Source organism: Camellia sinensis, chromosome 4 (genome assembly GCF_055761805.1).
Source record: "Camellia sinensis isolate YWXY chromosome 4, ASM5576180v1, whole genome shotgun sequence".
NCBI classification, from domain to species: Eukaryota; Viridiplantae; Streptophyta; class Magnoliopsida; order Ericales; family Theaceae; genus Camellia; species Camellia sinensis.
In genome coordinates, this window is record NC_138964.1 from 112,106,450 (window position 1) to 112,131,344 (window position 24,895).

General features: G+C 38.5%; 1 protein-coding gene across 3 annotated transcripts; it reads left to right on the plus strand.

The window, feature by feature from the left end:
- The first annotated feature begins 1,275 nt into the window (after positions 1 to 1,275).
- On the plus strand, positions 1,276 to 15,497 carry MFP1 (MAR binding filament-like protein 1). 3 transcript variants are annotated; one of them, XM_028254255.2, is made up of 5 exons: positions 1,294 to 1,755; positions 5,590 to 5,733; positions 12,485 to 12,528; positions 12,650 to 12,790; positions 13,542 to 15,497. In XM_028254255.2, the coding sequence occupies exons 4-5, from the start codon at positions 12,752 to 12,754 to the stop codon at positions 15,264 to 15,266; spliced, it is 1,764 nt and encodes a 587-aa protein (XP_028110056.2). In that variant the 5' UTR covers positions 1,294 to 1,755; positions 5,590 to 5,733; positions 12,485 to 12,528; positions 12,650 to 12,751; the 3' UTR covers positions 15,267 to 15,497. The 3 variants fall into 3 exon arrangements, with proteins under 3 accessions (XP_028110054.2, XP_028110055.2, XP_028110056.2); XM_028254253.2 differs by lacking the exon at positions 5,590 to 5,733 and having other exon boundaries at positions 1,276 to 1,755; XM_028254254.2 differs by lacking the exon at positions 5,590 to 5,733 and having other exon boundaries at positions 1,290 to 1,755; positions 12,488 to 12,528.
- Positions 15,498 to 24,895: the final 9,398 nt, after the last annotated feature.

The following is a 24,895-nucleotide window of genomic DNA, read 5'->3' on the forward strand; positions in this document are numbered from 1 at the left end:
ATTGATACTAATTAAGCAATTAATTGATACTAATTAATTTATAATGAAAAAAAAATTGTTACAATAATACTTCCATTACATTTTTGTCAAATGTATCAATTTTTATATTAATTAATACTAATTATATTAACTTTTATTAATGAAATAATTTTTTAAAACTAAAACTGAAAAAAATGACAAAATTATCATTTTATATCATATAAGGGTTAAAAGGACAATTATACAGTAAAAAACTATTTTACAGCTCATCAACGAAACACTACTCTGCTGCTTAAATCCATAATCTCATAACTCCACCAAATAGGTTAACAGCTTATGTTCACAGCTATAAGTTATAATGTATAATTACTTTCTCATAACTCTACCAAATGGAACCATTATCCCTTTACTTTTTGACATATTTTTTATAAAAAATTAAAAAAATACATTTATTTAAATATTTTCAAACAACTCATAAATATTTTTTAAAAATCCTTAAAATAATAAATTAGATTGGACGAGTTGAGTGGGTCATTGGCCTATGGTTAGGGTGTAAATTTGATCCGGCCGGCCTTGCCCAGCCCACTCAGGCCCTGGCTCGGGCCAGCCCATGTTGGGCCTTACAGGCTCCCGTCAAAATTTAGGTCTAGCCAGGTCAGTTCACGAACCAAAAAAATTAGGCCCAGATCTAGGGGATATTCAGGCTTTGGGCAGAATAGCGGGCCGGATCAGTGAGCCTAGGTCTGGGTTCGGGTTTGGGTAAGACTTGAATATTTTTTTCAGATTTTTTTTTCTATTTTTTACCAAAATGTTATTTTTGTTCCATAAAAAATGACACTAAGGGGTTGTTTAGGTTGTCCTAAATACGTGCACTTTTTATCTTTTTAGACTAAAAAATTGAGAAAAAAATATATGAATGTTTGGATTAATTTTTTAACTTTTTATGAAAAAATGTGTATTAAAAAATTGTAAAAATTGGTTTGTAAGGAAAAATTAGGATTGGGAGTTGTGCAGCCGTAATTGTTGACTTTTGGTGAATAGTATTAACTTTTTAATTTTTTGAGTAACTTTTTGACTTTTTTTTATCTTCCCAAATTTGACCTAAGCCTCGAGCGAATTAGACCTCCAACCGAGTTTTAAGTGGGCCAATAGACTGGGCCATGGCCCAACCTAAGCGGGCCAAGCCCATGAAAATGAACCAAACTTCAAAATGATGATCCAATCTGAAGCTTGAGTCCCGGATTAGACTAAGGCCCGAACTTATATCCATCTCCGACCGCGGACAGATTTCGGACCACCCACGCCCGTGAGCTATTTTTACACCCTCCCCGTGGCCACCGCTACCCCAAAACCCGCGACTGTTATCACTGCAACTAAAAGAGGGCAACAAGGTCTATTCAAGTCAGAGCCATGGAATCACAAAAAGTAGAGCGATAGAGCACAGAGAGACCAGGATCTCTCTGAGAGTGCTTGTTTATCACTGTCAAAATCAAGGAAATCAAATGAGTGTTGCAATGGGGATTTCTTGCTTTTCCCACTCTCCCCTCTATCACTCTCAGTCTCTTTCTTCCTTATACACTTCTCAGTCTGTTTTCTTTTTTTCTTTCCCGAGAAATGGAGGCCACAGTAGAAAGAACAGAACACCCCAGGTTTGTATGCACCGTGTGAACCCAAACGATGGTGACTTCTTCAAAAGGAGAGTTATTGCTTTGGTGGGTTTTTCACTTCTTCCATTTTTTCAATTGAAAGCTCAAGCTCTTGAAGGTTTGGCAACAGGTAAGTTGGGTTTTGGGTATTTTCTTGCTTATTTTCCAAGATTGATGCAGGGTTTTTGGGTTTAACCTAAATGAGCTTCATTTCTTTCTGGTAAATTGATGAGTTTGCTCATTTTTACAAATTTGGATTTGGGTTGGTCCTAATTGGATGAATGTTGTTTCTTTTATCATATTCAATTTGCTTGGCATTATATGATTATGATTGTTAATTTTCCTAAATTTTCCATGTTTGTTAATTTTCCTAAATTTGCCCCTTTTACAATTTTGATTGTCTTCAATTCTGGATAATGAAGTTTTTGTTTGGAGCACTGTGCATGCAGTAATGGTGACATTTTGGGTTGAAAGTATGACTGACCAATAATTTTTTATTCTGAGTACAATGGCTATTCTCTAATTCAACATTTGCTTGGAATAGAATAAATTTAACGTAATTAGTCATAATAAATGAGATGGATAATATCTTCTGCTATTCATTTAGAACGGTAATAAAATTACATTTTGTACAAATATTTTGTGTAGAGTCAGTTTGATGCAACCAAAATTAGAGTTATAGTATGAAGAATTAAGGTATATATGTACTATATCTTAGTGTAATTACCACCAGAAAATAAAAATAGAGCAAAAAAGCATCACCATAAGAATACACCAAATTTAACGTGGTTCGGCTAACTCAACCTACAATCATGAATCTTTCCTCTTTATCCACTATATTAAATCATGTGATTACATAACATCCACTATCATACAAAATAATAGTGGTTTACACAAAATATCTCTAAATAAAGGATTTATACAAAGCGGATTGAGATATAGTAATATCACTTTCTTTATGGAAATTCAAGTCCTCTGTGGTTGGTAAATCCTTCAAAAAACCATCTAGTGCAATAGACTATCTCAAATGGCTTGTCTTCTTAAGATACAACAGTCCGATTATACGTTGGGTTGGCTCAAACCATCCTTGCACAAGAGCTTGAACCCAAAGCTCCACCAAAGAAACACCCTTACATATGGCTTGAAAGTATGTACAAAAAACACACCACAAAAACACAAATTTAGAAGCACAGAGGAGAGATTTACTTCCTTGATCACTCTCTCACGACTCCCGCCAAAGGAACACACCAAATATATAGAACTTGATAACTGACTTACTAAGTCGGTAGAGATGAATAAACAATACTTCATCCTAAAATCATTTTCATCATATGTTTCTCTAGAGTTCTCCATCATTTTTTTATTATTTAATTTATATTTTCTTTCTTCCATGAAGTTTCATTAATATTATTTTATTCAAGTGTATTGACAAATATAAAAGATAAAAGTCGAAGACATAATACTAAAATATTTTTAATATTATAATATTATTGTGCATCTTGCACAATGCCCAGTTTGCTGTGAACACTTTTCTAAATTTATGTAATGCTTTCTTGGGTTTCCAAATTTGCCCCATAACTATGATGGTTGTAATGCTTTTTTAGGTTTCCAAAATTGTTCAATAACTACAATGGTTTAGCATGTGAGATTTTGAATGATTGTTTGATTGATGATATTACACACGCATTGCGTGTGAACACACCTTGTACCAAAGAACTTTTTAACAAAAGAAAAAAAATACAAGGAAATGCTCCTCAACCTTGGTCTAAAGATATACTCAACCTTTTAGTTGGTTCAGGTATCCCAACTTTTTTAGAAGTTATGAAAGATCCCCTTGAAGTAATAGAGGCTTAGAGTAGATTAGGTAACTAAGGAAATGCTTTATTTTTATTTATTCTTATTTTTTAATTTTTTTTATTGGAAATGTTTAGATGCATTAGGTAACTAAGGCTTAGAATGCATTGGGTAACCATGGAAATGGTCCGAGTAAACTGTCTAATTTTAAAATAACCATGTTACTAAATTTGGAGAAACTTTGTTCATGGTGTGAGCGAAGAGTCTTTTGTGTTTCCAAAATCTAGAATGACCTTTTTTCTCTTTTTGCAGAATGAAGATAGATTGAGATATATGAAGAACAGAGAAGAGGGAGAAAACTCAAAAACGACCACAACCTTAATGCAATCTTTTTATTGTAAAACCAAAGTTGATTAATACAAATCAAAACCTAATTTTTATAGGCCCAAACCCTAAATTAATATGAGAACTAAATCTAATATTATTTGGAAACATAATCAGAAATATCTGAACCAACTATTTATTTTAAATCCTTGTTAAATAATAATATGAACAATTACATGTATGGGACCAAAAAGTTTTGGATCCACGAACTTCACCATGGGTCTCCCAATCAGATAATAGTCTTCCATCCAATTAAGGGTTGTGTCATCAATTCTCTTCCACCAAAAAAACTCAACTCCTGCTAGTTAAGAATACATCCAATAATACCATATGACGGATGAACATGTCAAATCAACGATGAATTTTTCGTCAACTTAACGATGCATCAATCGGTGGCTGTGGGACGAATGTACTTTGTCTTGCCATCAATGAAAGAATAGTTGTTGGCATGTGCATCATGAATGACATCATGATCCTATATTCATGTACGACCAAGGTTCTGAAAAGCGGTTGCGGTCGCCGTAACGGTGGCGGTGACGCGGTTGCGGTTGCAGGGTGTAAAGGCCGTAGTGTAACGGTTGCGGTTACCGGAATCGTGAATTTTTTTATTTTTTGCACAATTTGAAAAAAACTTACCGATACGCATATTTTTTTTCCATGATCATATTTATTGGGTTAAAAATAAATATTGATCAATTTTTATAAATTTTTAAGTATGATCCAATATATTTCATATTTTTAAATCACTATAAATTGAGTTTTTACATTTTATTTTAATAATTAATGACTTTATATTTTACAAAAAATCAATCACTAACTATTATATATAAAATAAATAATGACAAAAGTAAAAAAATAAATAAGAGCCTAAATATATATATATATATACATATTTTAACCCAACCAAATAGATGATAACCACACTTATTATTATTATTATTATTTTCAAACAATATATAGATAGACACACACAAACAAAATGGTTTAGTGATAGCAGCTGAATAGAATAGCATACATCTTATAGTTTCAACAAATCAATAATATGTTCTTCATCTTCCCTCTTCTCTCTCTCTCTCTATCTCTTGCTCCTCTATTTTCTCTCTTTATCTTCCCTCTTCTCTCTATCTCTCTTCTCCCATTTTTAGTTTTTTTTTTTGTGTTTTTTCTAAAGAAACAGTTTGGAACTGTTACGTAACGGTGCGTAACAGGCCGTTACGGCTGTTACGGCACCGTTACGACCGCTACAGCAGCCGCTACGGCCGACGCATTTGTGAATCTCAATCACACTGCAAAAGCGGCCGTAATGGGTGGCGGTAACCGCCAAAACCGTTACGTAACGGCGTTACGTAACGGTTGCGGCTGCTTTTTAAAACCTTGTGTACGACCCAAGGCAACATGACAAAATTTAAAATGAAGAACCTGGCACTGTTTATCAACCTTAAGTTTCGTATTGGTTATCCATATCACATGATAAGGCTCGGGTGTGTGTCAACCTTCAAACCCAACTTCTTTATAGCTTCCTCAGATACAACATTTGTACAATCCCTAATATCGATCACTAATGAGCACATTTGGTCATTACACTTCACCTTTGTATGAAAAATTTGTTCACGCTACAGCTTTGCGCTTAATGTTACCTCTATACAAAGACTGAAAAGGGCCAGGAGAAGTACGGGAAGGCCTTTAGGAAGTTTGTTACAAATGGGTTTCACAAAGGTTTTTTTTTTTTTTTTTGTTTTGTTTTGGGTACAACGGAAAGTAACAAAGGTCTTTTTACTCCTTGTAGATTTGTCTATTTGAAATGCTACTTGGACTACGTTTGCATATGGTAAAGTCTGCTGCTAGCAACCAATCTACAAGAGATTTGCAGATTTAATTGTGACTTTGCATGGAAATCATGACATCTTCATTCCATGGGAACTTGGACTTGGTAGTCAAACTGTTAAACAACCTTACATATTCATTGACGTACTTACTTCCTTGTGTTAACTAATTAAACTATAAGTTGGCTTGTTGTTTGTAAATCGTTGTTGAAATGTTGATTCATTACGATTTTTATGTCTTCCCAAGTGCGTATAGCTGCATTATGTTCTCGTTGATATTTAGCACATCAAATTCTAGTTGTTCCCGCAATTTTTTGCTTCAAAAAAAAATAATTTTCTTTGCTTTGTCATGTAGTTCCAATGAAAAAAACTCTCTAAACTATGTAACCAATTAAAAAATGCCTTCAGATTGTGGTTCCCAACTTCCAATTAAAGTCTTGAACTTCTAGTTTGGCCCCTCTATTCACATCAGACGAAATTATAGGAAACTAGACCTAATATCATTTAGAAGATTCACTCTGATCCTCCAAAACCGTTAATAGGCTTTCAGCCAATCAAGAGCTGCGCCATCAAAGAATGATAGTAAACTCAACAAAAGTTTATCAGTTTTCATCTCCTTGCTTAGAATTTCTCAAGTTTTAATTTTATTTGTCCTGCATTTTGAGAACACTTTATTCACATGGATAGCATGTAGAACCTCCTTATTAATAGTGATTATCTCTTGGTTCAATGACTAAAAGCTTCCGTGGAAGTTTTAGGTATCTTGCATGGAATGCACCCATATCATTCAACTCAAGAAAACCTTATCCCAAGTCACACGCCTGTTATTGTGATGAGTAGGGCTGTTCATGGGTCGGATCGGGTCGGTTTTCCTATCAACCCACCAATCGATCTAACCATGGTGAGTTGAACATGTTCTCTCCCACTATCGACCGATGTAGTGTTCGAACTCAACCATTCTTGAGTTTCGATTCTGCGGAATAAAATAAATGGGGTTTCAATCACAAAAGGAGAAAAAGATATCACTAAAAATTAAAAAGAAAAGGGGTTTTCAAGAAATGATCCTAGATGGAGGAAGAAATCATAGAAGAACAAAAAACAAAGAGACTAACCACAAATGAAAGGTTGTTCTGCCACTTCAACAATTGTTCATCCATTTTGCAAGTGATTTCAGATTGGATGTTGTTCAACGTCAATCCTCTAAGAATAACCCAATCTAGGTTTTGGCCCTTCATCGTTGAGTCACTAGATAGGTGCCAAAAATTTAATAATCAAAGTGGGTATTTTTGGGGGAGATGGATCGAAGTAGGTTAGGGTTTTGGGGGAGATGGGAATCGGGATGATGAGAGGAGCTAATGAGGGAGAATAGACACTATGAGACAGGAGATACAGAAAAGAGAAGAGAGAGAATTGAATGCATCTGAGAGAAGAAGAATTGAATCATTGGAAAGAGAGAAAGAATTGATGCGTGGGAGAGAGATATGTGAGAAAATGAGAATTGAATGCATTGGAAAGAGAAGAAAGAGAGAGTGTGTGTGAATGCATTGGAAAGAGAGAGAGTGGGAATTGAGTGCTTCAAAAGTGTGAGAGTCAAACGACAACTATTAGATGTAGACTTCTTTGTCAAGTCATAATGGCTTATAGATAAGTGTAATCTGGACTGCAAAAAAAATAATGACACGTATATTGGTCGGATCGGGTCTGTCTGCTGTAATGTTCATTGAACTGTTGCCCGTCTGAAAAATTGTGATTTTTACATACACTACCCGTAGCCGATCGTTCCTTCTCACAAAACTGTCTGTATGTTGATCTTTTGGATCTGATTGGTCGGTTTCATCGGGTGATTCGAGTTTTGTACAGCCCTAGTGATGAGAGCATGAAATCACTGCACTCTGGCCCAAGCTACGCTTAAATTGTGTTTTTGGTTGCCATATTGCTAACAATTAGGAGTAGAAAGATGCCTATAGGTTTTCTTTATTTCTATTAACAAGTTATGAGATGTAAAGTATAAAATGTAAGTTATCCACTTGAGTCCAACAGTTTCCCTTGTAAGTGTTGAGCAGCCCCTGTCCCTCCCTCTTGGTTCTCCTTGTTCACTGTGGTTTCCTAGACTTCCAGATTACTTATTTTAGATAAATTGGTCTTTGCCTGCAAAAATGTTCACCTCATAGCCTAAACAATGGCATCATATATGTTGGGCAATTGATGACGAAAATAGTGTGAAAATAATGAAAAAGACAGAATCAGCACAAAATACAAGGATTTACGTGTCCACGGGCCAAGACAATAAAGAACATCCAGTATAATAGGAGATCACAAGCATAAGGATTTTTCCTGAAAACCCACAGAAAAGGTATTCAATCTAAATATCTAATGAGACTATAAAAACCCACATACCAAATCCTTCTTGATTGGATATGGCACCAAACCAAACCAAACTAAAGTCTTGTGTCTCAATCAAATGGAATTGGCTGCATGAATCTTTTTTTGCCATTCAATTTTTTCAAGTGCTATATGTTCAATCAAATTAAATCAATTAATATATTTTTTCACTACCGCATCCCATGTCAACTTAGGTTTCCTCCTACACGTATAGTTATCCTACCACTCTTTCTTGCCATTGCACCTATAGGTCTTTATTGCACGTGACCAAACCATCTTAATTTGTTCTCTCTTAATTTATGTTGAATAGGTGCTACTACCATTTCATGAATAGATTCATTTATATTTCTATCCTTTCAAGTCTTAACGTACATCCATCTAAGCATTCTCATCTCAGCTACACTCATTTTATGCACATGTACAGAACATCCAATGAGACCATGTAGAGAATTAACCCTATAATATTTTAATCAAGAATTGAAACCAAGCCCGTCCTTTGAAGGCCCTTACTAATCTGCTTTGAGAGCAATTAGCACCATGGACTCAAGAATATCACTTTTCCTAACTTAGACAGGCTTGACTGACAATTTCCAGCTAATGACCTTGTAAAAGCTTAATCCCTGTGCAGGTTGACAAGAACAGATATTTACACTGTATATGTGCATTGTGTATTTTGGGTATTCATAGGCTTTCTCATAAAAAAAGGGAATAAAATAAAATTTGTGGCATTGCCGAGTGGGCGATCCCTATCTTGTAACTAGCTTTTCTCTGTGGTTACTCAAATTCTATTTTTTTATTGTTGTTGCTGATTCTTCAGATAAAATGGTAGACACTATGGTAACTATGGTTTGCAATAGCAGTGAACTTTTTTTCCATCCTCTCTCATATCTAAGATATGCCTTTATGATTTTGATTGTTCCCTGAATTCAGTTATTTTATTAGTGTTAAAATTGATGTATTATTGATTGTTGTATTCTGTATATTACAAATGGTGAGGGGCTCCTTATATAGGAGATGTAGTGGAGTAGGTGGTAGTAGGTGGTAGTGGTAGGTGTGGAGTAGGTGGTAGTAGGTGGTGGTAGGTGGAGTAGGTGATGGTAGGTTTTAACAGCCCCCCGCAAACTCAAGGGGGATAGGAACTAACCAACTTGAGTTTGGAGAGAGTAACAAAACAAGAAAATAATCTGAAAAATAAAAAAATGGATAGGAGACATTGTATGGTCGTGTCAGACCGTTGTAGAAGACTGTATGGTTATGGCAGACCGATGTAGAAGACATTGGCTCGTGTTGGACCGATGTAGAAGACAGTTTATGGGGTCATGTCGGACCGTTGTATCAGACAATGTTGTGACAGTTGTTGTGACAGTTTACGGAGTCTTGCTGGACCCTTGTAGAAACTAACCGGAATCAATGTCGGGACAGTTTACAGAGTCTTGTCGGACCCATGAAGGAGCTAACCGGAATCAATGTCGGGACAGTTTACAGAGTCTTGTCGGACCCCTAAAAAGTCGCACCCTCAAAAGGTGTGCCCAATCTTTCAAAAGGCGTGCCATCAAAAGGCGTGCCCAATTCATAAAAAGGCGTGCCATCAAAAGGCGTGCCATCAAAAGGCGCGCCCATGTTGTCGTCTAGCGCCGAGCGGCGCATGATGCGCGTGTCTGCCTTTTCATCATGGTCTTTATAAACCGAAGCGGAGGCTGAGGCTTGGAAGCATAACAAACCAGTTGAAACCTCTTCGTTCTCTGAGAGCTTGTCGCTAAGAGCTACAAATCTTGAAACACTCTGTAAACACTCTGTAACCAACCCTTCTCTGAAAGACTCAGCAACCCATAACATGGCCTCGTCTTCCCGTTCAGCTACCCAGAATATGGCCTCTTCGTCCCGTGGTCTGCTCACTCTCTTTCCCGACCTCAACGAGTCAACAAGAGAGATAACTGGTGCGATGGCCAGTGAACCTCAACCAAGCGCCTCTGGTTTTGCGCCGTTGAACTTTCCGATGCGGTCGGTAGAGCAAAAAATGGCAGTGCAAACAGATATTGAGGCCAATTAGTATACTTTGAAGTCATGTGTGGAGACCATGCGGCGGTCACAAACTTGTCGCACCGGCTGCAGAGTAGGACAAATGAGGTGCAGCAGTTAAACGCCCAACTGGCTCTGCTCCAACGCATGTATAAGGATGCGCGAGCAGAGATAAGTGTGCTAAAGGCGGAAAATAAGGAGCTGAAGCGGAAGGCTACCGTGATGTTCCGATTTGGAGGGCCGCCATATGCTGTAGTAGAGGAGCAGGGGGGAGTGATCGTGCCCAGTGGAGTGGGAAACACGGAGGCAACACTGTCAAGGGCCGCCCAGGACGGAGGCAAGAAGAAGAGACCGGCGGCCGAGTAGAGAAGAAAAATCCCGCCTGGGGATGTGGTTGTTTTGGTTTTTTTTTTTTTTTTTTTTTTTTTTTTTTGTTTTGTAAAATTGTGATCAGGGCGAAGTCCCGATATGAATAAAATGAGTGTATTGTGCAAATCCGAATGGCTTGAAGGGACAAGACTGAGCAGAAAAAATAATGGAAAAAAGATTAAAAATAAAGGGAAAGAAAAATAAAAAAAGAAAGAAAGAAATAATAAGAATATATGTGACATCAAAACGAGAGATTGAAAAAAAAAAAAAAAAGAGTGGTGCACGTGGGTTTTTTGGCCCACAGTTTTGGTAAAACCTGCAATGGGTTTGGTATTTTTTTTATTTTTTATTATTATTTTTTTTATGTATTTATTTATTTATATATATATATTTTTTTGTTTTTTGTTTTTTTTTTTTTTTTGTGGAATAAAAGATAAAAAGTTGGGCGGTGGAAAATGTGATGATGGTGTTGGGTGGTGGAGAAAAGTTTAGAATAAAAAAGTTTATATAAAATTGGGGATAGTGCTTTATAATAATGAAAATAAAGGTGAGGTAGTGGATGTGTTTGGGAACTGCGTGTGAAAGATATATTGAATATGTTAATGAGAGTGCAGATTGGGGCTTGTGTAATCCAGATTCCTTCAAATCCACTGAATGTACCTCAAGGTCCACTGAGATGTGTGGGTGTTTCCGAGAGATGCCGAGAGAGGGAATTTTTGGTGGCCGACGGTGGTTCACAACAGTCGACGACGGTGCAGTAACGGTGGTGGCTCGGTGCACAGAGAGAGAGAGAGAGCTTCGGAGAGGAGGCTACCGGTGGTGTTGGTCGCCGGTGACAACGACGGCACCTGGAGTGGCAGCCATGGGCAAGCTGGGTTTTGACCCTATGGAGAGAGAGAAGGTCATGCATGTGTCATTAGGCTCCCCGCTGATATAGAGACTCAATTTTCTCAACTTCTTCAGATGTGATAATTCAATAAGCCTACAGACATCATGTTCGACACTTTTGAGGTCACAAATGACAAACCCCTTAAGGACTTGGAGTTGGGTGAGCAAAGAAAGTTCCTGCGGCATATGGACTATCAAGTAGCACTCGGAGATGTCCAAGTGTGTTAGATTCTTGAGCTTTCCTATTCCATCTGGGAGCTTTTGCAAATTGTGACATGCCCCAAGGTTTAGGACCTTCATGTTGGTGAGGTTGGAGAACGAAACTGGAAGCTCTGGAAGTCTAGAGATTCCTTGCAGGCTCAAGTACCTAAGATATTTCATATTACTCAAACTTTTTAAGAAGTCCGTGTTACTTACTTCGATGTGATGCTTGATAGAGTTTTGCCACCTCCCTAGCTGAAGAATTCTGACAACTTCTAACTTCGCGAACCAGTGGCTTTGGAGATCTAGGTAAGATTCATTGACATTGAACAATGTGTCCAGTTTCTTCAGTGTAAGACTGTCCCCCAGCATATGCTGGGAAGATCCTTCTTCAGTTCTTACCAAGCATGCACATCATTGTTGCAGACATGGTGTTCGACGAAATGTCCCAGAGGGATTTTGGGTTTGCTTCGGCGAGGTGGTGAAGAAGAGTAAAGGTTTGTGTAGAGAATTTTAGCGGACTAGGTTGAGGTCCGGCGGGCGGCCAAGGCAAGGTTGCCGCCCGCCGGTGAAGCGAAAAATACTAAGTGCTTAACCTTGCTCTGATACCATGTTAAAATTGATGTATTATTGATTGTTATATTCTGTATATTACAAATGGTGAGGGGCTCCTTATATAGGAGATGTAGTGGAGTAGGTGGTAGTGGTAGGTGTGGAGTAGGTGGTAGTAGGTGGTGGTAGGTGTAGTAGGTGGAGTAGGTGATGGTAGGTTTTAACAATTAGCTTCCTTCCATTTTAACATTTCATATAATTTATTTACTTCTCTGAACAAGGTTTGTCTACATTCTGATAGTCAGATTCTGTTTTTAACAATATCCAATATTTTGTCCATATAAAATATTCATTACCAAAAGGATAAATAATTAACTGCTGATTTATTTATTTATTTATTTCCTGTAGTTGCTATTATTTTATGTCTATTTATTCATTTTATTTCAGAAGAATCCGAAACAAGGGCAGCAGAGCAGAAACAAAAAGCAGAGGTCTGAATCTCTGCCAAACCTAATCTATAAATGGGTTTGAAATTAGTGGATTTGGTTATTTATGTTTTCAAATTATTTGGTGCTACTTGAATGTTCTGAAATGAATAATTTTTGTGGCCAGCAAACACTTCAAGGAGATGCTTCGCCAAATCCTCTTCTTTTTCTTCTGAATGGACTTGGAATATTCAGTTCTGGCTTGCTTGGTGCACTATATGCATTTGCTATGAAGGAAAAGATTGCTAATGAGGCGATAATAGAATCAGTAAGCAATGTTTGGTTCTCTTAATCTATTCCCTTCTCTGAAGGAGACTGACTTTTTTTTGGAAATAGATAAGGTTCTGTCTAATTAGACAAGTGTGCCATGTGTTTAGCAAATTAAAAGTTTATGATGGCATGATTGACTTTTGACTTCTGTCCAGTATATGAATAGCATGAAGTTGAATATTTTCCTCTGAGTAAAAGACTGTCAGAGCTTATTTTCCCATTTCTGGATCCAAATAACTCCCTTTAAAATTTATAGGAAACCCTAGAATTTCACAGTTTTTTCACCTTTTTGCTTAATTTATTGCTAGCAGAGTGAACCTCGGGGAGTTTCAAAGTGGAAATGCCTCCCTGAAGAGTGAATTTCCCCCAAATGTTTTTATACTGTGGGGCTATTTGGTGCAGCTTATATAAGTTGCTCATAATTTTTTTTGTTGTTTTATTTTGAGAGTATGTGTCAGACTGTTTATGTGTAGCTTATGTTTATAGCTTATTAGACAAAAATAGTTTAAATAAGTTGAAAAAATTGATTATCTGGAAGTTGGAGAAGGGGTGTGCTTTTGGCTCCTGCTTTCTGATTATTAGGTTTTAGCTTAGAAAAAGCTGCACCGAACAGGCCATATGCAATATTAGCTCCCCTTCATATATATATATATATATATCACTTCTATTTTTGAAATTGCTAGTTTCAACAATTTATTGTGATAATTGTGTTATTTTTTTACCAAATCATCCACTGGTTGGATTCACAGACGACAAATAAGCTGAATGAAAAAGAAGCAACCATTGTTTCACTGGAGAAGGACTATGAGTCAAAGCTGCTCAATGAGAAGGAAGAACGAAACAAGCAACTTAAAAAAGCAAATGAAGAGCAGCAGTCATTGTCGAAGCAATTACGATTGGCAAACAGTACAATAACAGGACTAGGACACGAGCTGCTAAGTGAGAGAAGATTTGTCGAAGATCTCAATGTCCAATTAGGGAATCTTCAAACCGACCTCATGAAGGCTGAGGAAGATAAGAAAGAACTAGAAGAAAATCTGAAGGAGAAGCTTGACTCGATTGAAGTTTTGCAAGAAAAGATGGCATTGCTCAGTTCAGAGATCAAGGATAAAGAAGATACTCTTTGTAATCTCAATTCCATGCTCGCTGCAAAACAATCAGAGCTTGAGAAATTGAATTCTACCTTCGAGCAGACCAAGGATGAATTTGCAGCAGCGAATTCAGAAATTGAAAGGTTGAAACTTGAACTTCTGGAAAATAAAAAAGAACTAGAACTGAAGAATGCTGTGGTGGATGATTTGAATGCTCAAATGAGTTCTTTAATTGTTCAGAAAGATGATTCTAACAGGAAATTCAATGCTATTCAGAAAGAATTTGATGATTTGAAGTCATCTTCTGAAGAGAAAGTAGCTGCAGATGCCAAGCTCCTGGGAGAAAAAGACTATGAGATTCACCAACTTAAAGAAAAGATAGATCTTGCTTTAAATGAAGTTAGCAGAAACAAAGCCGTAGTTGCCAATTTGACCCAAGAAAGGGATGATTTGAGGAAGACTCTGGATGTAGAATTGAACAACGTGAAGAACTTGAAACACGAGCGCCAAATTACACAGGAAGCTCTTGGAAAATCAAGAAATGAGGTTTCTGATCTGGCAAAACAACTACAGCAGACGAGAAATCTGTGCTCGGACCTTGAGTCTGAGGGTTCTAAGCTTCAGGCTGAGTTTTCCGAAGCTAGAAAGTCATTTCAAACGAGCCTTGATGAGGCAAAACATAAATCACACGTGTTAGTTGGCGAACTTGCATCAGCAAAAGAGCTTCTAAAGAAAACTGAAGCTGAGCTGCAATTTGTGTCCCATGATCTGGCTGTTACCACTGAAAATCGTGATAGCCTAAAAAAGGAATTGGTTGATGTCTATAAGAAAGCAGAAAATGCAGCCAATGATTTAAAAGAAGAAAAGAAGGTTGTTGCTTCTTTGAACAAAGAATTACAAGTGTTGGAGAAACAAATTTCGAAAGACAGAGAATCGCGGAAGTCTCTTGAAATGGATTTGGAAGAGGCGATCAAGTCACTTGATGAGATGAATCAAAATGCATTGTTACTATCAAGAGATCTAGAGATGACTAAATCTCAGATTTCTAGCCTTGAAGATGAGAAAGATGTGCTTTACAGGTCACTTGCTGAGCAGAAACAAGTTTCTCAAGAAGCCCGGGAAAACATGGAAGATGCACATAACCTTGTGATGAGGCTTGGGAAGGAAAGGGAGAGTTTGGAGAAGAGAGCAAAGAAACTGGAAGAGGAATTGGCGTTGGCAAAGGGCGAGATATTGAGATTAAGGAGTAAAATAAATTCATCAAGATCTCTCGTAAATGATCAGCATCAGAAAAGCGTTGAAGCCGGTGGCAACGCTGCAATATCTGTGAAGAAAACTACTACTAGGAGGAGAAGGGGGGGTCCCCAACAAGATAATTCATAATTAATTATCCAGATTGCCCTTTATTTTCTCAACCCAGAAAGCTTTTTAACCACAGCTCTACTGTGTAAATGTGACAGCAGAGTCATGGAAGTTGAGGAAGGAAATTAGTTGTGTAATGCACTGAGGTTTCATAAGATGTATTTTAACTGGTTGTTATGAGTGTATATTATCAACTTTGAGGAATGTACTGCAAATTTTCATGATAAATCTAGATGGATATTTTTTGAGTTATTTTTTGTTTTAATTAATTTTAAGTGTAAACACGCTCACTAAAAACATTAAACTATTTGCAGGATGCACAAATTTTATTTATTTTTATTTTTATTTTTTATAATTCAAGGTATCAAGCTACACTTTTACGAGTGTATATCATATTTTAATAATTTTTTTTTTTTTTGTTTACATTTTAGATTAACCTAATCTAAATACAATCAAAAAATAAAATATTTTTTTTAAATTAAGTGGATCTAAAAAGTTAAAAAAAATTGATTAAATTTTTTTTAAAAAAAAGTTAACTACAAAAAAAACATTAAAACAAAAATATCAAATATAAATTTTGAGTTTCAAAATCAAACAGAATGCGTCTTGCGTATTGTTGAAAATGTGTGAATGGTTCGGTTTCAGATATGTAATTTGCAAAACTAAGCAGGAGTCATTTAGTTATAGCAATAACTCTGGAGAGGAACAACTCATATATTACCAAATAAAATGAATTCATATTTTATTGTGAATTGGTTTTTAATAACTTGGAAAAACAATAACAGTCTATTTGTATGCTGGGTAAAATTATATTTGCCTGACTCCTTCCAAATTCTACAGTGACGAAAATATGGTGTGCATTGGACCATCTCTTTTTAGCTAGGTTTACACTAAGAAAGAGATGTGATTGGCACTCATCACTTCTCTTACAATGTTTTTCCTCCCCTTAAATCTTGTGGGGTAGTATTTTGAGATGACGCTACGTGACTAAGATGATGCCGAGGTGTCACGTGGACAGATCATGTTTGTCGAGATGTTTAGGGCACTACCGAGGTATTCTGCGGGATACCAGAATCTGAAATATTTGAATAGAGGACTAGAGTCTTAGATGACATCAAACTACCTATTTGGATAGAGATGGGACTCTTGAGGGAGTTCATCTTAACCGTGTGTGAGTTGTGATAGATATTATTCTTGTAAAGGATAGAGTCCATGAAGTAAGACTTCTAGGGGAAGTTGGACACTGACTATTATAAAAGTAAGGCACCCCATGGCTCTAAGGTATGCTTTGATTTGAGATGCTTTTATGCTTTCATTGGTAAAGTTTAAGTACTTATATTGATATCTGTGAGAGATAAGATTTACTGACTTGATCAGAGTGCCCCCAGGTGGATGAACCACCGTGGTATTCTCATCTTCTTGTTGGCAGGTATTCAGGCTTAATCTATTTTTCCGGTACTCTCTAGCTGAGTTGTCTGTTTGGTTGTGTGGTCGGAAATCAACATCTACAATTCTTATGTAATTTTGTATATCCAATTCTTGAATCACCTACTAATAGAAGCAATGAAATTGCGTTAGAGGATTAATGTTTGTCCTCTTTGTCTTCAAGCTTCTCTTGAGAGATTGTTCAGTGTTTAAAAATCATTGGAACTCCATTGGTGTTGCCCCAAACAAGGTGGGGTAACAAGACCAAGGTTACACACAACATTAATTGGCAACCTCAAGATGCTGTGCAACTAAAGGAAATCCAGGTCCAGCTAGTGGTTATCAAGGATAGTCTGGGAAAGTGGATTGCGGGTTTTTATAGAAATAATAGTGTAGTTGAGTTGTCGGCTCTTAGAGATGGCCTTTGTGTTAGCTCCATCCACTACCCACATGGTAAGGAGCCCACCATCCACATGGTGTGGGTGGCACCATGTGGTAAAGGAAGCTGGTGGGGCAATACCAACTCACCAAAGGTAGATAGTGAGGGTGGCACAACCAAGCCCACTCATTGTTGTCACCAAACCCACTCCTCCTCTCTTGTTATAAATTGAGATGAGTGAGGAGGGGTTGGATATGGGAGTGATACACAGAGTTGGAGAGCAAACACAAAAGGTATAATTTGTGAGTGAGAGTGCTATAGAGAGAGTTGTGAGGTGTGAGTTCTGTAATCTCCCTCCGGCATAATTCTATAGTGAATATTTCTCTCGTGGGCGTAGGCAATTTCCGAACCACGTAAATCTCTTGTGTTATTGTGTGTGATTGATTTTTGGTGTCCCATAGTCGTAACAAGTGGTATCAAAGCCTCGTCGGTCGCGTTTCGGAACAAAAACAATGTGTTTTTTTGAAACTGCCCAGAAATCAAGTTGCTCGAAATCAGGTTTCGACAATACTAGGAGCAAGGCCTCCCAGAAAGGAGTCCAAAACTGCAAAGAAGCGCCCTAGAAGACCTTTCACGCGCTCTCACGCGCTCCCCAAAGTCTGCGCGTGAATCCCACTCTCTGCATGCGCCCCACGCGCAGCGAAGAGGAGCCGGCGCGTAAACTCACTCTCTTCCACGCGCCACACGCACTGCTCGAGGAGGAAGACTAGTGCATTGCGTGTGTGCGTGACGTCATCAGCCACGTCATCGTCTGCGTGGCTACCACGTCATCGACATGTCACTGATGCGTGGCTGCCACGTCATCGCCAGCTCACATGCTACGTGACTGACACATAAGCGCCATCTCACTAACACGTGTCTGTCACATTAGCCAATCTAGTGCCACGTGTCTTGCCACGTCAGTACCTATTGACTAGTCAACCCGGAAGTAGAGAGTTATCCACTGCTGCGCGGCTAAGGTACACTTGCAGATCTAAACTGTCCAAACTGTTTTGGCCTAATCTGAGACATTCTGAGTCTGTTTTTGACGATCCAATAGTGGTTTTCAACTATTTGGAGTATTCTGGACACATTCGTATGGTCAGATTTTTCATTCGGAGTTTTCTGTAAAACACAGTATACAATGGAAGAATCTACTTCGACTTCAGAATCTATGTTCAAGTTGACTCCTTCCAATTATGCAATTTGGAAGTCACAGATGGAAGACACCTTGTTTTATAAAGACCTATTTGACCCTATTTTTATAAAAGGGGTTAAACCTGAATGAGTGAAAGATGATGACTGGATAAAGATAAACCACAAGACTATTGGTTCTATCAGACAATGGATAGACCACGGTGTGTACCATCATGTCGCTGAGGAGACAGATGCCTATTCTCTATGGACAATGTTAGACGACATGTACCAGTCAAAGACTGCTCAGAACAAAGCCTTGGTGATGAGAAGGCTTGTCAATTTGAAGTTGAAGAATGGTATGTCTGTCACCGAGCACACCAGTGAATTCAAAAATCTGGTGAATCAGCTTGCAACCGTCAAGATGCACTTAGACGATGAAATGCAAGTCGTACTACTGCTCAATTCTTTACCAGATAGTTGGGAGACATTGGTGGTCTCTCTCAGCAACTCTGCACCAGAATGGAAGCTGACCATGAGCATGGTCACAGACGCCATGTACAATGAAGAGACAAAAAGGAAAGACATGGGAGGTAATCAGTCCTATGCTCTTGTCACAGAAGATAGAGGCAGAGAAAGAGGTAGAGGAAGAGGTAGAGGAAGAAGCAAGAGTAGAGGCAGCTGGAACAACAGGAGTAAATCCAGAGACAACAAAGGTCGAGGTAACTCCAGCTTCACTTGCTTTCACTGTCGCCAGGAGGGTTACATAAAGAGAAACTGCCCAAGCTGGAAAGAGAAAAGCCAAAGCAGTAAGTCAAAAGGAGATGAGAACACAACAGCCACAACAACTGATGAAATACTTCTTGCAGTTAGTGAAGAGGAGGATTGCCTACATGTGGCTAACCACAGCTACAAAGAATGGGTGATAGACATAGTTGCATCATATCACGCCATTTCCCACAGAGAACTCTTCAGCTCGTACAACATTGGAGATTTTGGCACTGTTCGAATGGGGAACTCTAGCTATTCAAAGATTGTGGATATTGGCAACATTAGTATTCAGACTAATGTCGGGAACAACCTGGTTCTCAAAGATGTGAGACATGTTCCAGATTTACGCCTCAATCTTATCTCTAAAAGTGCCCTGGACCGACAGAGCTATACAAGTACATTCGGAAATGGCCGTTGGAAGCTGACAGGAGGAGCTTTGACAATCGCTAGAGGAGAGATGTCTTCAACACTGTATAAGACTCAAACGAAGATCTGTCTGGAAAGTCTTAATGCAGCAGAAGACAAGGAGTCACCGGACTTATGGCACAAAAGACTGGCTCACATGAGTGAGACGAGATTGCATCTGTTGGCAAAGTAATTCAGGATACCCTTATCCAAAAAGAGTGCCTTGAAGTCGTGTGATCATTGCCTTTATGGAAAGCAACATCGAGTATCATTCAGTTCAACGAGCAAGAGGAAAACAGAAGTGCTCAATATGGTATACTCAGATGTTTGTGGTCCAATCGACGTGGAGTCACATGGCGGCCGCAAGTATTTTCTGACTTTCATTGATGATGTATCAAGGAAGCTGTGGGTGTATTTCCTGAAGACCAAAGATGAGGTATTTCAGCACTTTTAGGAGTTCCATGCAATGGTGGAAAGAGAGACCGGGAAGAAGTTGAAGTGTCTTCGCACAGATAATGGAGGCGAGTACACTTCCAATGCTTTTGCAGCATACTGTGCCAGCAGAGGTATCCGGTATGAGACAACAGTTCCCAGCACCCCACAACATAATGGTGTGGCAGAAATGATGAACCGTACTATTATGGAAAGAGTCAGATGAATGCTAAAAATGGAAAAGTTGCTAAGTCATTCTAGGCTGAAGCCGCCCGTACAGCCTGTTATCTCATCAATGGGTCGCCTTCAGTCCCGTTGAATTTTGCGATACCTGAGGAAGTCTGGTCCAGAAGAAATGTATCATATTCTCACTTGAGAGTCTTCGAGTGTAAGGCCTTTGTACACATCTCCAAGGAAAACAGACAGAAGCTTGATGACAAGTCCACTCCATGCATATTTGTGGGCTATTCAGATGCAGCATTTGGGTACAAGTTGTGGGACCCAGTGAACAAGAAGATGTTCAGGAGCATAGATGTTGTGTTCCAAGAAGACCAGACAGTAACAGATTTTGAGAAATCTGCAAAGTCTAGAGATGTCATCACTCCAGACTTGTTTCTATCTCCCGAGCCATCACAAAATGCTAGATGTGATGAAGTGCAACAAGAAGTGCTAGAGTTGCAGGATCTTATTCCAGAAATTGAAGATGAGGAGGAAAGAGATGAAGACCCGGATGAAGAGGGTGTTGAGCAGGAGGAGCAACCTCCTCAAACAGAGGCAACTGGGCCTCAGTTGCGGAGATCTGGAAGAGTTGTCGTGCCATCAACCAAATATCCCGATTCTCAGTATATTCTGATTATTGATGAGGGGGAGCCCGAGAGTTTTTCGGAAGCCAAGAGTTATACAAAGAAAGACTGTTGGATGCAAGCCATGAAGGAGGAGATGAGTTCTTTGCAGAAGAACCACACTTATAAGCTTGTTCCACTTCCAAGAGACAGGAGAGCCTTGAAGAACAAATGGGTGTATAAGTTGAAGAAAGATGGAAACGGTAAACTATTGCAGCATAAAGCTCGTTTGGTGGTCAAAGGCTTTAGGCAGAAGAAGGGAATTGATTTTGATGAGATCTTCTCTCCAGTTATAAAGATGACTTCCATTCGAGTAGCTCTGGGATTAGCAGCTCGCTTGAATCTGGAAGTAGAACAGATAGATGTCAAGACTGTCTTTCTCCATGGTGATTTGGAGGAAGAGATCTACATGGAGCAACCAGAAGGATTTGAAGTTAAAGGAAAACAGAATCTAGTCTGCAAACTGAAAAAGAGTCTCTATGGCCTGAAACAGGCGCTGAGACAGTGGTATAAGAAGTTTGATTCATTTATGGTGGATCATAAGTACACAAGAACGGTGGTAGACCAGCGTGTATATTTCCAAAGGTTTTCAGATGGAAACTTCATTATCCTACTATTGTATGTCGATTATATGCTGATCATCGGACATGATACTACCATGATTAACAAGTTGAAAAAGGACCTGTCGCAGTATTTTGACATAAAGAATTTAGCCCAACACAGCAAATTTTGGGCATGAAGATTGTTCATGATAGAAAAGCCAAGAAGATATGGCTGTCACAAGAGAAATATGTTGAACGGATGATTGAAAGGTTCAACATGAAAGATGTCAAGCCAGTCAACACACCACTGGCCAACCATTTCAATGTGACGAAGCGTTCGTGTCCCACGACCAGCTTTGCAATGAAAGAAATGGAGGCAATCCCTTATTCTTCCGCAATAGGAAGTTTGATGTATGCAATGGTGTGTACCCGGCCAGACATAGCTCATGCAGTTGGCGTTGTGAGCAGATTCCTCACCAATTTAGGAAAAGAGCATTGGGAGGTGGTCAAATGGATTCTTCGGTACTTAAAAGGAACTTCAAAGACGTGTTTATGTTTCGGAGGAGCTGAACCAATTTTGGAGGGTTTTACAAGATCAATCGTGACAGGGGTAAGAAGATTCCCCATAAGGTGTTGTTGTACTTTCCATTGACACCAAGGTTGAAAAGATTGTACATGTCAAGGAAGACTGTTGAGGACATGAGATGGCACAAGGACAAACGTGTAGATAACGGAGTATTGAAACATCCTGCTGATAGTGATAAATGAAAGGAATTTGATGTGCAACATCCTGAGTTTGCCCTAGAGCCTCGAAATGTGAGGCTAAGGTTGGCTGTTGATGGGTTCAATCCTTTCGGGAACATTAGCAACTCATATAGTTTGTGGCCTGTAGTACTCATTCCTTATAACTTGCCACCTTGGTTGGTTTTGAAAATCCCTTTCTTATGATGTCATTACTTATTCCTGAAGAATCATAACCAGGGATCAATATTGATGCCTACATGAGACCTCTGGTGGATAAGTTGAATGAGTTGTGGAAAAATGGTGCATTATCTTATGATGCCTTAACTAGTGAGTCTTTCCAGATGCGTGCAACTTTGATGTGGACTATACATGATTGGCTTGCATTTGGTGACTATTTGGGTGGAGAACAAAGGGTCATTATTCTTGCTACACTTGAAATGATGAACATATTTTCAATTCTTGAAAGGTAAAACTGCATACACTAACCATCAATTCTACTTGCCTCAGAACCACCCCAAAAGGCAAAAGAGTAAGGCTTACAATGGTAAGCATGAGAAACAAAAGAGATCTTTAAAGTTACCAGTGGAAAAGATATTAGAGCAATTGGACAAAGTGACAAGTGTCACATATGGGAAGCATCCAAGACACAAGAAAAGACTCCGTCAGACACCAAATTGGCTAAAGGTAAGCATCTTGTTTGAGTTATCATACTGGAAGAAACGGAAGCTTCGACACAATATTGATGTCATGCATGTTGAGAAGAATTTTAGTGAAAATACCTTTGGAACTATGTTAGGCATTGATGGGAAGAACAAGGACACCGACAAAGCACGGATGGACTTGAAAGATATGGGTATAAGGAAAGAGCTGTGGTTAACACCTCGTCTCGATGGAACTTATGTCAAGCCTAGGGCAATCTTTTCATTGACCCCTAACGAGAGGAAGGGTTTCTTTGAATTCTTGAAATCAGTGAAGTATCCGAATGGCTATGCTGCAAACATATCAAGATCAGTGAATGCTAGAAATGGTAAATTAATAGGCTTGAAAAGTCATGACTGCCATGTACTCATACAATGAATTCTTCTAATTGGGATGCTTGGTTACGTAGACAAAGAGAATAGTAAAACACTATTTGAGTTAGGTAGCTTTTTTTAGGATTTGTGCTCAAAGACACTACGTCGTAATGAACTTGAGAAATTAGAGGAACGTATAGTACACATATTATGCAAGCTTGAAAAGATCTTTCCTCCGGCCTTCTTTGATGTGATGGTTCATTTGGCCATTCACTTGTCGTGCGAGGCTATTCTTGGAGGACCGGTGCAATATCGATGGATGTACCGGATCGAAAGGTAATTGTTAAATTGAAAGGTTTGTAATTATATGTTGCAGATGTAACCTTGCTCTTAACTAATTCTCTTTTCAAGGTTTCTTGGAGCTTTAAAAAAGTTTGTTACAAACCAAGCTCGACCAAAAGGTTCAATCGTAGAGGCTTACATTGTCAAAGAGTGCATTACTTTTTGTTCAAAATATGTTGATGGAATCGAAACAGTGCATAATTGACCCGAACGAAATCAAGATCGTGGCAAACGTCGCAAAGGGTTGACTGTATTCACAGATGCTGCCCGTCCTATTAGCCCCATCACAAGAGATGCTGATATGTCACAAGAATATCGTGATATGACTCATTGGTTCTTGTTAAACAATAGCCCTGAGATAGAGAAGTATCTAGAGTATGTTTTTCATTTAAATACGTGTATTCATAGCTTTGTTAATGTCACGATCCAAACCCGCCCCTGTAGGTTAGGCATCGTAATCGGACAGTAATTTGTGGATTACCAAAGGCCTCTGAACAGATAAACATATAATAAGGGGCTGCGGAAGCAATAATACAAAATAGACAAGGTCCAATGAGTTGTGGTAATGTACATGAGGCAGTAGATTTCAAAACTTATATATATATATAAGCATGCCGATCCAAGATACCATATTTACAAAACATTTACAAGAGTGTAATTCCTAAGATCTGACTTTACAAAACAGACAGGGACCAACATAAGTACAAAAACAGCCATAAAACTGGACTTCAATCGGAACCTCCTCAGGAGGCACAATGGTTGGTTGACAAAAAAACAGAAACGAAAGCTGTCAACTCTGGCCCTGGTCACGCGCCGGCTCACCTACATATATAATATAAGCTGTAAGCGAAAGCCTAGTGAATAATAACGGAGTAAAAGGGTTTCAATGAATGAGTCCGTACAAATTCAGAAACCATAATTCAGATTTGTGTCAAATTCATAATTTGTCCAGATCATATACAGAAATCATAAGGTATGCTTAAGTTTACGTGATACATCCATTAGCAGTAACAGGGCAAATACAGAACAGATGCAGACACGCGAGGGTCACGAATGACCAGTTCCATAAAGGAACCTCCGGATCTGGGTAACAGAGCAGAGATACGCTGAGCCCCCATGACAGGGCCTCCGGTACGGGTAACAGAGTGCTGACAGATTTAAGTTCCATAAAGGAACCTCCGATACCAGGTAACAGCCAACAGATATCACATGATGCTAAGGATGTCACGAATACATAGCAGAAATTGGACAATCATTCATTGTACAGAACATATCAATTCAGAAAACAGATCTCATTTTGTCACATAGAAAATAAATATGGTTGAACATAACTTTACTAAGTTATTACCCACAGTTGGCCTTGAGACAGACAGGCGGAGCAGATTGGTCAAACAGTACGCGACACGTGACCTGCATAACACATAACAGATATACACTTGAAACACACGTTCTAATTGTACAAAACTTACGTCATTGGTTCTTAGTGCGCTTCTAACCTTTAATCCTCAATATGAAGCCTTAAACATGGCCTAGGAATGCCTAGGATGGAATGAGGATGCAAGAATGCATTGGAAAACATTTC